This window comes from Barbus barbus, assembly GCF_936440315.1.
Source record: "Barbus barbus genome assembly, chromosome: 34".
Classification (NCBI taxonomy): domain Eukaryota; kingdom Metazoa; phylum Chordata; class Actinopteri; order Cypriniformes; family Cyprinidae; genus Barbus; species Barbus barbus.
The window spans coordinates 25,743,242-25,758,531 of NC_136762.1; the positions used below are offsets into that span (position 1 = coordinate 25,743,242).

Consider the following 15,290-nt stretch of genomic DNA (forward strand, 5'->3'; position numbering starts at 1 on the left):
ACGAAGGTACATTTCATTTCATTTTACACGCATCAACAATGAAGTGATCCTGGCATGCAAGCTGTCCTCTACTGAAGTTATTCATTCAAGAGCAGAGAGTGATTTTCTGTTTTTAGTTTATTATATTACGCTGCTTCCACTTAATACACAGATGTAACTAATATACTAATACTTTACTAATATAAACATGCAATTTCTTTCCAAGCCGATTACCTTCACAGACATACTTTTTTTTTTTTTTTTTGACATATCCTTGTGTGTATTTGACAGTTTAAGCGCAATAAGACATGAAAGAAAACTTAGTTTAGTACTCACATGCCGTGTGACAGCCGCTGTCTGTACGCATGCGTCGGATGTGTGTGCTCAGAAAACCATGTATCAGAAGTTTAAACTGATACAGTTTTAAAATGCATGCAAATAATAAGCTTTCATGAATCTGAACAAATGCCATGTCACATGAGCACATAGACGTGACAATCAAAACCAAACAGATGGAATCAGAGCATCAGAGGAGCAAGCTGTAAAGGAACGGTCCTATTCTGGAAAAGGGGGCGGGAGCAGCAGCGTAGTTGCATTTAAAGATATGGAAAATGGGCATTTTCAAAATGGTAAATGTATTTTGAGCTGAAACTTCACAGGCACATTCTGGGGACATCTGAGGTTTATATTACATCTTGTAAAAAGGGCTTAATAAGTGCCTTTTAAGAAATGCCTCTTCACCCACCAGCTGAGGGTCCAGTGTAGTATTTAACTGCTCCATTCTTCAACAAAAGCCTCATTGCAAAACCATTACAAAACAATTTTGCACTGAAATGTGCCACACGAACTGACTGAAATGATCAGGTATATGCAGGACATGCAGAGCAGCAGGGGGTATTCCAGAAAGCAGGTTATGTGACATACCCAGGTATGTTTAATGGTAAGGAAGCGGATAACCTCAGCTTTAGGTTCCAAAAACAGAGGTAACTTTCAGGTTATGCAAGTAGCCATAGCAACTTATTCTCTGAACATAACCTGCACCGGAGTAGGTTATGTTTCAGGGTTAGCTTACTTCAGAGCTATCAATGCATATTATATGACAATGTAATGTTTGTTTTATTTATTATACGTTTATAATGTTTTAATATCATTTACATTTTCTCTAATATATTTTAATTTAATAAAAATACGGTAACACTTTAGAATAGGTAACACTTGTTAACTATTAACTACGACTTTTCCCTCAATACATTCTTAATTTGCATTGGCAGTAGCAAGGTCCATTACTTTCTTGCAGTAGCAGCAATAATCTACAATTAGAGCAATAACCAACAGAATAGCAGATCCGTTCTGCCAAAACCAAACACATTATCACTGTCATATCCATTACCATGCTAAAATCTTCCAAGAGTTGTCATGATAAAATTACATATCATTTTTATATTTGTCAGTTATCATTTCACCACGTGAAATAATTATCAGCTTATCGGTACTGGTCAATGCATCCCTAATGATACATTTAACACTGTTAACACCATGTTGTTAATTAAACTTTGTATCTCACAAATTGGAGATGGAGGTAACAGAACGTTATTTGCTTTGTAATTTTAACAGAGGTTGTGTGTGAAAACCAATTAAAAATCACTAACTATATCTGTGAAGCACAAATGTATCTAACCCTCTCAGGGAGAACAAGCCTTTTTACCAGTTTGTCAGTGTTTCATCAAAGGCAGATGCTAATGGTTAGAACATGGCAAAACCCTGATATTGTGGCTAATCTAATGTTGTTTACAGTGAAAATATGTAATAATAGAAAGTGAAAAGGTTAACTGATAACACAAGGGAGTGTGGATATTTGAGTCATATCGCTCATTTATGCAACTCCCACATACTGCATGTGAAGCTGAACATTCACAAAAGGCATATATTGTGGGTTGGGGGTTTTATGGGTTGTTGTTTTTGCGGGAAAGAGTCACAGATTTTTATCATCCACTTAGGGCCCTTGCATACACACCTGAGGATGCAGTTTCCCGCAAGGGTTGGATTTCAGGGGAGTTCAACAGAGCACAAGACTTGTCGAAAGATATAGTGAACCACCCCCTCTAATGCTTCATCTCCTTATTCTGCTCTCTTCTATTTAGTTGGGCAGGAAAAACCTGACAGACATCCGAGTGCACTGTGTGCTTTCTCTGTGCTAGGGAAATCACACTAAGCCTGAATATGTCTCACAGTTCACAACCACTGGCTGGTGCAAAGAAAAAGTCAACACAACTCTTCCCCACCCTGCATTCCTGCAGGAATAGAAGTATGTAGCAACTCCAATAAATAATAATAATAATAATTATTATTATTAATAACAGATAGTATTTTGTAAAAAAGATCATGTGAAAATTTAGGACACCCTCTTGAATACCATGGCTTTCTGTATCAGGACATAAAATAAAATTACAAAATCTGGTTTTGTTTGCTGGTCTGTAGCCGTCAGGAGTTTGTTAACACAATACCAAGGAGGTAAGACATTAGCAATTACCTTAAAGAAGCAATTGTTGCTGCCATCAATCTGGGAAGAGTGGCACGGCCATATCCAAACAATTTGAAGTCCATCATTCTACAGTGAGGTTATTCACAAACAGAAGATGTTCAAAACAGACACCAATCCTCCCAGAAGTGGATGTCTCAGCAAATTCACCCCATGATCAGACCATGTAACGCTCAAAGAAACAGACAATCACAGGCCTCAGTTAACATGTGAAACAATATGTTTCATGGCACTACAATTAGAAAATATGGGACAAGTATGGCATGTTTTGGAGGCTTGCCAGAAAAAGGCCTCTTCTATCTAAAAAAGTATGGCAGCACAGTTTAGGTTTGCAAAGTTGCATCTAAACACTTATACATAAGACTTCTAGAACAATGTCCTTTGAACAGATGAGACCAAGGTGGAGAAGTTTGGCCATAATGCACAACGCCACGTTTGGTGAAAACCTAAAGAGCATATCTACACAAACATCTCATCCCAAAAGTCACACATGTTGCTGGAGGGCTGATGATTTTGGGCTTGGGCACCTCACAGTCAATGAGCCGACCATGAACTCCTCTGTATCCCAAAGTATTCTAGAGTCTAAAGCTAAAGCTTGGCCAAGATTGGGTAATGCAACAGCACAATGATCCCAAGAAAACCAGAAAATCTACAACAGAATGGCTGAAAAAAAAAAAAAAAAAAAAAAGAAGAAGAATGGGGTTACAATAGCCAGTCAAAGTCCAGAGCTCTTCCTGACTGAAATGCTGTGGTGAGAGCAGTGCATAAACAAATACCCACAAGCATCAATAAACTGGAGCAACACTGTAAAGAAGAGTGGGACGAAATTCCTCCAGAACTGTGAGAGACCGATTAAGTCATACAGAAAATTATTATAGTAAACGTACCTATTAAGCTCACCAAAATCTACATTTAGACATTTTTAGTGCACAAGATATTGGTTTCAGTACAAAAAGTTAGGTTAAAATAAAATATTAATCTCTCACACAAAAATATATATATTTTTTATTTTAAATGACAAAAGCATTTCAATTAAGATATACATCATTAAATTCAAAAAGTCTGGCTGTGCTTAATGGGTTCATTTTTGTACCCTTTAAGCACACCCCTGTTCTGTTCCCATTAAGCTCACATCATGTTTTATTAAAAATTCTTGTTTATTGTAAGGAATTTTTTTAAAGAATTGTAAAAATATATTTTTGAAGGTACAAAGTCAATCACAAAAAAAAAAAACAGAACACTAAAATCAAGCAACAAGGCATTCAAGTCGATCAGTTATATATATTCATAGTGAAGTGTCATCTAAGCACATTGAACATCTAGACTAGTCCACGTTCAGATAGGTAACATTAAAAAATCAAATAAAGCATCGTCTTCATGGGGATGAACACAGAAACTAGCCTCATTATAAACCCTCAAATGGATGTCAACTTATATATAGTCTCTTAAGGCTGGAATACACACTACATGATTTTTGCCCTGATTTTCCACAGATTTACAGTCTGGAAAAGTTGATGCTAGTTGGCAAAGATCATAGCCAGTCTGCAGATTTGAGTTGACAGAATCCATAGAAAATCGATTAACTTAACTTTACTGACGACCATCAGTTAGTATTTAAAGTCTGTTTATGAAGTATTAACAGATGTTCGATGTGAAAGAGCTTAAAGAGAGCACACTGAGCTTAATGGGCAACAATTTTTAATACATTTCCTGTAATATTTATTAAAATGACAGGATTTTTGCTTAATAGTCTACGTCATGTATTCAGTTCATACATATTTTAATATGAACAACTATTATTAACAACATCTATAAAATTATACTTTCTCTTATTGATGTCACACTGAAGCTGTGTGATTCTCATAGTAGCTCACCTTAACCTTAAAATAATATGAAACCTTTAAAAATGACAGCACTGTAAAACCACAGACCAGCAATAAACTGTCAATTTATAATATTATGGATGTAAAAGTACAAGCCAGTAATGCCTGTGAAGTAATATGCTAGCGTAGCACACAATCGTCAGCTAACTGTGTTCTGTAGCATCTGCGCCGTGTTGCTAAAACTATCTTTTGGATCTAATGTAATTATTTCCCACATCCAAGTTCCAGGTTATATATGCAAAGGTCTGAACGTTAATCTCTTAATTTTACAATAAGCTGTGAAATTTACCCAAAATAAAGGCTTAAACGTCTAAAAAATGCACATTTAAGGGGCTCCTCTTTTGGTGAAAGTTTTCAGCAGTGGTGTGAAGTAACGAATTACAAATACTCACGTTACAGTAAGTAGTTTTTATCAGTAATTGTACTTTTTTGAGTAGTTTAAAAATTGTGGACTTTTACTTGAGTACATTTTAAGTGATGTATCGGTACTTTTACTCCGCTATTTTCATCCGTTTGTGGTCATTACATGCTTATTTTAATTTTATTTTCATCCATTAATATGATTGGATAGGGAGATGTCTGGTGTCTGGTGACTTTCGTCAAATCAAATTGTGCATAGAAAACTTTAACCGCCAACTGCGGTCTATCATGGCTGCTGGACGTGCATTCCTCAAGCATCAATGCCAGTTCAACGACAAGAAATAAACAAGAAATTGAAAAAGTTTGAGACAACCATCAAGCACATTTTCCAGATCAATAACTGCTATACCACACTATAAATACAGCAAAACTTTCCTTGAGCATTGTGACACAGGTGTGCATTTCAGAGCACATTTTAAACTTGTACAGAATGGCCTAGAAAGTGCTTTCAGTTTCATCATTTCCCTTGGTTAACTATAATAAAATACAACTCAGAATTTGGGTAACAGAGGCTGATACTAGACGCTGAGGGGGCGATTTCTGCCTGCAGCCATTATGTTGTGCAAAAGGAGGTAGGGATGTATATGCCGAATGGTTTTAGCACTCTTCAAAGCCCCAGTCATGTCTCAGACTTTGAATAAAACATGAGGTATACACAAGGCACACCTCACAAAGAAACCGCTAGGAGAGCCAGCGCAGATGAGGAGGGAATGCTTTTGATTTAAGCAGCATGAGCAATCCTACTTGAGTTTCCTAAAGTTCTCTTCTATTTATGCCTCAACCTTCCACTTGTACATTTTGTTCTTGTTTTATAGGTCATATTTAATGCGTATAATGCATTTGTTGCTGCACATAACTCAGTGATCAACAAGCCCTCTATCCTGCAAAATCCTCAGACGGCGCACCAACAGATCAGCCGCAATCGGTCTGCTGGCTGTCGGATGCACCGTGCACACAAAAAATAGCAATCTGACGATCCAATCACAACTTCCATAATACAGAATGCACCAGTCCGTCTGGAAACAATGTCATCTTTATGAAGTATCAGGTTGATAAAATGAATTCTGTTGAGAATTGTCCCATCTGTCCTTGACTTTCTAACCAATTGCCAAATTGTGAGTGTGCTCATGTAGGACTAATTCATTTTCATGTCAACATGAACATCAACCATGGAACAAACTGTCCAGGGACCCATTCATATTCCCCAAGTAAGGCACAGACAGATTTGCTGGGCATAAAGAGGTCTCCAAGGAGCCGGACTGATTGTTCCACATTCAGGTGGAGTGAGTCGAAGCCTGGGCCACCTTCAGCTTCCACTTCTAAAGCACTATAGCCAAGAAACACTAGGAAACACTTCGACATTTCCTTCTTCCACCTATTATTTGTAATGCCTGCCTGTCATGCTTAATTATGTCCAATTATGTTGCTACATCCTTAAACACTGGTTTGGGGGGGGGGGGGGGGATACAATGCTGTTTCATGCATTCAGAGTTGTTTACAATGTTAAAGGTGCCATAGAATGCATTTGATACAGTATTTTAAATTGTTCTCTGATATCTACACAGAAGGTATGTGGCTTAGGTAAGGGCAAAAAATCTCCAGAAACGATTTTACATGTCCATTTACAACCCTAGGATTTCTGCCTAGAATGAAACGGTCTGTTATTGGCTTATTTGGCAGGGTCATGAATAATAATGAGCTCTGCTCTGATTGGCTGTTTCACAGTACGGCTCATCAGCAAGAAGGAAGCACAGGGAGGAAAATATATATTTAAATACTTTCTCTCGCAGTTATATCGTCGGGTAATTATACTGTATATAAAACGCGGGCATCAGGGAGCCATTATTAATATGCGAGGCATTGAAACTGCTTTTGAACGATCCATCGATCGCGTTATAGTTCACTTTCAAGAGACGCGATCACACAAACTATGTTTACATTATGGAGCAACAGTACTTACCACACATTTCACAAGATCAGATGCTTGTCAGTGGTGCTCAGGATCTGTAAGTCATTCGCCATCATCCTCATCTCTCCTTACTGAGAGTGAAATCTTATGTACTGTCACAGGCTACCGCTAGCAAGGAGCTAACCATGTCCCTTTAGTGGCTCGCGTTATTTGCTTTCTGTGCCTTTCTGAATACAGACACCAACCCATCCCTGCACTTCACACCCCCTGCACGGCCTGGAACATAACATTTATTGTGTTATTTTCGCTGTTGTCCGCGCTTGTTTATTTACAATACCTGCAGAGCTTCTGATGGTTCGGCCGGCTTAGAACAAGTGCGGGTTTATGCAAATGTTGGGGGCGTAGTGATCCCGACTGCTGCGTCACAGTCGGTGTTATGTTCTGATTCGCCTGTTTTTCAGTGGTCTTTTTTAATCACGAGATTTACATATGAAGGAGAAAACTATGGTGTTTGAGGCTCACTGTATGTCATTTCCATGTACAGAACTGTTATTATTTAAATATGCCAGGGTAAAGACAGTTTTTCATTCTATGGCACCTTTAAAGAGTTGGATTCTCATGCTAAGCATGGACAAAGTTTAAAAAAACTATTAGGACATATAACAAAGTATTTCTGTGCCATACTTCCAGGTTCCTACAAGTTTCGGAGAGTTTTTTTCGATCGTGGCTCTTGCTGACGTAAACGAGGGTGGAACTCCTTATATGGGCATTTCTCCCGGAAGAACGCGCCCGTGCACGCATCGACCAGCGCGAGAGCAAGAGCGCGCCCATCAACACGCTTCATCCGGCAGCGCTGCACGGGACTCGCTCGGGAAGAATGTCTCTAAAGAAGTGTGTTTTTGGTTGTGAGGGAAAGATAACCTTGTTCAGCTTCCCAAAAGAACCCACCGTTACGTGAACAGTGGATATAGTTTGTTTTTCGGGGCAGCAATGGAGTTTCTGAAGTGTTTGTTGACGAGCGTTTTATAAACAAGACCCAGTTCGATGCTGGATTTGCACATCGTTTGATACCGAAACATGGAGCAGTTCCAGCTATAAAAGATCCCGGTCATGATTCAGAACTGCAAATGGTAAGTGAAACGGCATCAAATGTCTGTGTTTTGTTGGCGATTGGCGCTCAAGTGCTCGTCACTCTTTAGCTCCGCCCACGGCACACCTCCAGGAGCTCTGCTTTTCTCAGAGAATCGTAAAGCTATATCTTTCTTTTATAAATGTGATAAAACTAAAGACTTTTTGGAAATATGAAGGATGCAATATTACTCTATAGGTACTCAAGATTAACATGAGATTGGGTGAAACTGTGTGTTATGCCCCCTTTAATCTTTAAGGGACAGTTCACTAAAAAAAAAAAAAAATCTTTCTGCAATCACCATACACTCTTAAAAATAAAGGTGCTTCACGATGTCATAGAAGAACCTTTTTGTCTAAATGGTTCAATCAAGTATCTTTAACATCTGAAGAACCTTTCCGTTACACAAAAGGTTCTTCGTGGCAAAAGAAGGTTCTTCAGATTATAAAAAGGTAAGAAAGAGATGGTTCTTCTTGGTAGGGCTGCACGATTAATCGAAAATAATCACGATCTCGATTCATACATAAATGCGATCTCATTTCTAAATGACGGCGTTTCACTTCCGTGTATTTCCCTGCATTCAGATCATGCTGCATTCACACGTTATTGGTGACACTCACACAACAACAAAACACTATTAATTCACCAATCAATCATAAATCTCCATCACTTTTCTCCTCTTCCTCATTGGCCACGGTCCGGTGTCACTCACATGACGTGTAACAAGGCGGCAGACCTAAACGGATTCAATAGGCGCGTTCCCAGAATGATCACCATATGACATCAAAGTACCACGAGAGCGATAAGAAAGCAGTCGTGCGGTACTTTGATGTCATACGGTGATCATTCAGCATCAACGCTTGACGGAGGGCGTGTCTGAAGCTTGTTGCTGACCAGAGCCGCTGAGAAACAGAGTTGCGACACGCTTTGATCTCGCCGCCGCGCGGTCACGTGCTTCATGGAGCTCTCAATAGTTCCAAACAACTCCGCGCTGTCCATCGGGTCAGACAACAACAGCGGGTATACTTCCAGCATTTTCTGGCAAATGTTAACACAAAACGTCCATTGATTAATTCGTTTAATACACTGATAGTAGCATTTTGTCTGTGGCGTTTAATGGAAATAATATTAATGGGTTTTTCTTGTTTAACTATGGAGTAAAAACATAGTACAATGCAACACACAGGATAAGGCGGTTACATTTCTTTGTATGCAAAGTATAAATAGTGTAAACTGCTTAATAAAGATTGGAGACTTGAGGCTTTGTGTGTTTTTGTGTTACACTTATTCCTGTGGATGTGCAGACCAATGATTAAATAAATTATGCATATTTAAAGAGTATAAGAAATCGAATTGGTATGTAAAATGTGTTCTTGTATTAATATATATTTCTTCATCTCTGGTCATCTATTATTCACATTTTAATACAATATTATGTTAAAATATAAGATACAATATGCATACACAAGTGAATATCAATGATTGCTAGAAAAATGCTAGAAATTGTTTTAGCCATTTAAAAAAAAAAAAAAAAAACATAAAACATATTTTTCGCCACCATCTGACTAATTAATACCAGCACTTACCTATTCTATTCTATTTATTTATTTATATTTATTTAAAAAAAAATCATGCTATGTGAACTGTGCTAGACTAACTGAGACTTGTATTTTGTTGCTCTTTCGTTGGTCTGTTTGCTTCTACATTGTAAGTCGCTTTGGATAAAAGCGTCTGCTAAATGACTAAATGTAAATGAAAAAAATGTAAATTTAAGTTTTGCAAATACTTCAAAATAAAAAAGGCAACCAACTGTATTCATCAAAATATTTTATTATATAATATATCCACGTTATCTAACTGCAAATATAGCATATACTGCCTATTATCTAAAAATAAACATTAACTATAACGTTTCATAAAATAAAACTACTGGTCAGATTTCCGAGAGGTAAACTAATGCGTTAAAATGGCAAAAAATGCTGTAATTTCCTCAACTTTCTGGCGACTGTGTTTGAGAAGCACTGAAATGAATGGGCTTCAATGCTGAAACTATGGGTTGTTTGGAACTATTGGCTGCTCCATGACACGCTTTACTTCCGCATTCCTAAGTTCCTATGGAAGCCTATGGGAGTGCAACTCTGTTTCTCAACGGCTCTGGTGCTGACGCGCCGTCATAGTGATAACAGCCAATCACATACTTTTCTGGTGCTGCATGAACGGGATTGGCTAGCGTCTACGCTAGGGTATTTGCATAAGGCGATCTGATTGGCTGACGCCTGCGTTGGCGCTTGAAAAGTTGAAAAGGTTTCAACTTCTGCCGCGTGCAACGCCAGTGAAGCGATGCGAGGGACCACAATTCAGTTCGGCAACGCTTGACGTCACTCCATTCAAAGTAAACGAGAGGCGTTTTTATTAAACTGAATGTCCTGTTTTTTTTTTGTTGTTTTTTTGTACTTGAGTGCAATACATTTTGGTTGAAAAAATGAGAATCGTGTAAGAGAATCGTGATCTCAATTTTAGCAAGAATCGTGCAGCCCTACTTTAAAGAACCTTTGACTGAATGGTTCATAACACTTAATTACTGGGAAGTCCACTGACAATCGTGTTTTCAAGGCCTGTTTGAGTAAATAAAACCAGGACATGTATTGAATAGCTCTAAACATTTATACGCAGACTGCACACTTCAAATGGCTTTATGGGAAAGCCATCATTCAAGAAGGTGCTTTGAGAGCAATTTATCAAACCTTTGATAATAGAGCAAGACAATGCATGATATGGAACAAAACACAAGGCCATTCACGCGGTGTTTGCGAGATTTCATCATCCAGCAATTTCTGCTTGCGCCTTTGTTTTGTTGGATCGGTATTGGTGTACCCTTTCAAAATTGGCAAAGCTGAAAGGAAAACCTGATGCCTTACCTTATGATTCTGCATTTTGCAAGAATATCTCTATGATAAACTAGACATAAACTAGGTTTATTTTGCTTCTTTGCTTTTATTCTGTCTAACATGATTTTTACCAAAATGCCTACAAAATGTGTTATTTTAAAAGAGGGTTTCAGAATTACAGTATTACAGTAAAGCACTAATCGGTGTCTTTGAACAGAGATACTAAATAGATGCATGAACCTCAAGTGGTGTCAAAGAGAGAAGTCCCAGGAGGCAAATATAAGGGTGGAGAACAAAAAAGCACAACTGACCTGTTGACCGCAAGTGTTTCCCTCTGTTACAAAAGCTGAGGCTACAGTACAAAACATATGGTTTTTATTTCTATACTAAGAAATCTCTTCAATAATTATGAAAATATGCATTCACTTGCATAAAATGGTGCCACAAAATATTTGGAAACTCAAGCAACAATTAAAGGAATAGTTCACCCAAAAGTGAAAATTTGCTGAAAATGTACTCACGCTCAGGCCATCCAAGAAGTAGAGGAGTTTGTTTCTTCATCAGATTTGGAGAAATGTTGCATTGCATCACTTCCTCATCAATGGATCCTCTGCAGTGAATGGGTGCCGTCAGAATGAGAGTCCCAACAGCTGACAAAAACATCACAGTAACCCACAAGTAATATACACCACTCCAGTCCATCAATTAATGTCTTGAGAAGCCAAAAGCTGCGTGTTTGTAAGAAACAAATCCATCATTAAGGCATTTTAACTTAAAACTGTCGCCTCGAGTCCATAATCCATAAAACACTTCCTCCATCCCCTGTTCCACCCACATATTTGTTTAGAACTGTCTTGTACTATTATTGCTTGTAATCAGTGCTTGATCTGTGATCCTGATTAATCGGATTTCTCTTCTGATGTAAGTGAAAAGACTTTTTCACTGGATAAAGCAATATTATGGATAAAGGACATCAATTTTAACCGTCGGATTGAAGTTAAAATTGTCAGATTGTTGTATTTGTTTATTAAAAACATGCATCTTTTGTCTTCACAAGATGTTAATTGCTTGATAATTAATTTAATAAATCGACTGGAGTTGTGTGGATTATTGTGATGTTTTTATCAGCTCTCATTCTGACGGCACCCATTCACTGAAGACGATCCATTTGGTGAGCAAATGTTGTAACGCTACATTTCTCCAAACCTGTTCCAATGAAGAAACAAACTCATTCCAAAATTTTAAACAAAATGTCATTTATGGGTGAATTATTCCTTTAAAAATAAATATCAATATCAATAGATAGCAAAATATCACACTAAGTGGCATATGCAACTAATTCACGTTCAAAGCCATGCAAACTTGTTTTCGTGAAATGTTTTGCTTGAAACGTGTGTATTCTATCTTTCTTTAAAATGAATTCCATGTGGTTTGATATTTTATCCAATGCAGTGGCATTCTATAATTTCCCAATGTGACTTATGAGTGAAAATGGAGAGGCTGTACTGTATAATGGACATCTGCACTGTTAAAAAAAAAAAAAAATGTCACTATCACCACCTTTTTAAGTTATATTTTGTTTTGTTATATTTTTAAAAGACCTTTAAAGAATCATGTGCCTGCCTGCAGGGCCCTTTTTAATTAAACAGACGCCCCATCTCTCCCTCACACACCCACAGTAATCACATCATATCAGTGTGTTGATGTCATTCTCTGGGGAATTGGTCTGACATGTGTCCCCATGTGCATTAGACAGATTATAAGATTTATTATGTGGGTGTAGTTAATACAACCCATAAAACTTACTGCTATTTGCGAAGAAAGTTTGGATTCCGCCTCCGATGAACTGTGGGCTTTATGTTCCCCATTAACTCTGCTGTATTCAGGAGGCTGCTGAGAGGCCGATCTATTGCCCTTGGTCTTCCTGCTCCCGGGGCCCTGATGGACAATGTTTAAGAGATGGAGTGTGCTCTCGTGCTCCCGGTCTGAACTTTCCACCTGTCCGCGCACATAGCGGTCCTCGCAGGTGGAGTGATGGCGCCGGCAAAGCTCTATTCTGGCACGCAAGCGTTCCACTATGGCACTGTGGAGCTGAGGAACGGCTGATCCTCTTGAAGTGGCAACTGGTGTGACTGATCCTCCCATCCCGACACCCAACATGGGTGCAAAACCACTTGGGGTGGCCTGGGTCGGCGCCGCCTCTCCCATGACCTTCAGTTCCCCTCTTCGTTAACCCTTTAATGGTCACACCCAGAAAAACAAGGGAAAATTATTAATTCATTCAATTTATTTGGGGCAATAAAAACATAAACAAAACTAACTTTTTCATTTATTTTAATGCAAAATAAATCAAATTTGCTCAAATTTACCATGGAAACTGCAGATTCTGCAATAATACTATAGACACTATGTTATCATCAATAATGCTGTGATAGCTTGATAAATGCCTCGTCTGCCATAATAAGATGTTTTTAAATGGATATAAAATGTTGTGTAAATAAAATAAATTTCTGTGCAAATCAATGATATTAATGCAGAACTGAAAGCACCATCAATGGACATTTCAAGCATTTGGTTGAGCATGCTTTCTAAAAAATGATGATCCTTTCACTAAATTTTTGTAAGCAGTTGATCTGTTATATTCAGCAACATGCTTGCCTTGACAAAATCTTGAAAAAGGATATAGATCCCAGATGAGTATATCCAAAAACGTTAGCAAGGCGCAATGTTATGACCACGTGGTTTTAAAATAACACCATATAACGTCCCTGTGTAATGCTTGGGTTTGATTAAAGCTGGCACAAGAGAAAGCGTCCCTAGTGCGTCGATCCTGGTAAACGTCAAAAAGAAACGATTTTAAAAAGTAGTTACAAATTAAGTTTAGTGAAGCAAAAAAACTCTTTCAGTGTTTAATAGTTAGTGCATATTGATTAAACGATGTTTACATTACATGCTGACGTTCCTATAGTAAAATATAATGTTTGGGAAGCGTTTTAAAACATACACTTGTTAGCTGGGTACACAAACTCAATGGAAGAACGCGACATTACGAATGTTTCGATTCCTTATACAGCCCGAACTCAAAACATATGTTCAATAGCATCTTATGATATTAAAATGTGCTTTTCGGATCCACTACAACTTAATTTTTAAGTCGCAACATTATTACAACGCTATGCATTATTGCTTTCCAGTGCACGGGGGTGTCTTGCAGCTTGCCAGGTTTGCCAAAATCGCAGCGTGCGCTCCACGCAAGGTGTAACAAATCCACAGTGTGCTATAAAAAGGCTGAACACAGTGCTGCAGAAAGGAATACACGCAATCTCGCTAATGCATGCGGTTATTAGTCGGTCATACCCTGAACCAAGTGTTCCCGTCAGCTGACAAATAATACACGCAATTATAATCCATTTACTTGAAGGCAGAAATCCGCAAACTTCCAGGGAGTTCAGGCTGTGTACGAGCACTTCCCATCCTTGTCATTTAAGAGGCTGTTTACGGTTCCTTGTGGTGATTCCCAAACAAAGTAGATACAAGTGTCGTTGCAGCGCGCCTGGACGGTGGATTGTCAGCAGTCGGAGCGCGTACGGGGTTAGTCCGGAGAGGCTGGCTTACCGCAGGCTGACTACAGACTCTCATTGTATGAGCTGTTCCCTCATGCTGGAAAACGGTCCTGGGATTGATGAGCTGTCGTTTTGCAGGCTCTAGTGGTGCCAGAGGTGAACTACATGAGAGCAGCTCGACTTGACAACACAGGGGTTTGAACTCGAGAAACAGCCTAAACCAGTATGTTCATTTGGTAACTTGTGTTCAATGTTACATGAGATAACAGTCGTCACTGTTTGATTCCAGTTATAATTATATGATATGGCCAAACTATTATAGATACTCTATAGACTACTAAATCAGATTACATAATCCCCACCACAGTAAAAAAAAGTATGATTTTAATCACATCATACGGCATATATATGCTTCAAAAGTTTTCATTCACTCCAAAAATTGAACCTGCTCTTGTGCAGCAGACAGTTTAGGCCTCCATTCAAGAACAAAAGATGATGCACTTACATTATACAGCTCTCTTACATATCTATAGTGTATCACACTCCCATGAGTTAATATGTTGTGGCCAGGACAAAACTACCTTAAGTGAACCGAACATATCCCCTCCCGGTCGCAGTAAATGCTTCGTTCCACTTTTCGGAGATCATCTACTCTTCCCTGTGGATGACCTCTGACCTACTTTCTGTAAGATCTCAATTTCTGAATTTTAAATATTGAATTTGATGTTCCGAATTTCTTCTTCATCTTGAAAACTTGAAGCTGTATTTTTTTTAAAAAACTGGATATTTGCAGTCAAAGAATTCAGAACAAAAAATCCGCTGTCTGAAAATACGTCTATTAAAAAACTGCCATTAAAAAAAATCAATTGTGTTAAATTTCAAATGTTCAATATTCAAGTTATAAAAAAATCTAATTCAGAACTATGTTAAATGCCACATAATATTCAGTTTTGTTGAATGACACTTGTCAATAATTCAAA

The 15,290-nt window shown here is 38.2% G+C and overlaps 1 protein-coding gene across 2 annotated transcripts in view; it reads right to left on the bottom strand.

The window, feature by feature from the left end:
• LOC306854613 (mastermind-like protein 2) overlaps window positions 1–14,411 on the bottom strand; it is a 72,645-nt gene extending 58,234 nt beyond the window's left edge. The window contains exons 1-2 of one of the 2 annotated variants that reach the window (XM_079392776.1): window positions 14,163–14,411; window positions 12,554–12,982 (exon numbers count right to left, since the gene is read on the bottom strand). In XM_079392776.1, coding sequence (XP_079248902.1) covers window positions 12,554–12,955 — 402 coding nt within the window. In that variant the 5' untranslated portion in view covers window positions 12,956–12,982; window positions 14,163–14,411. Of the gene's footprint in view, window positions 1–12,553; window positions 12,983–14,104 lie in introns of both variants that reach the window. The other variant, XM_079392777.1, reaches the window with a different exon arrangement.
• Window positions 14,412–15,290: the final 879 nt, after the last annotated feature.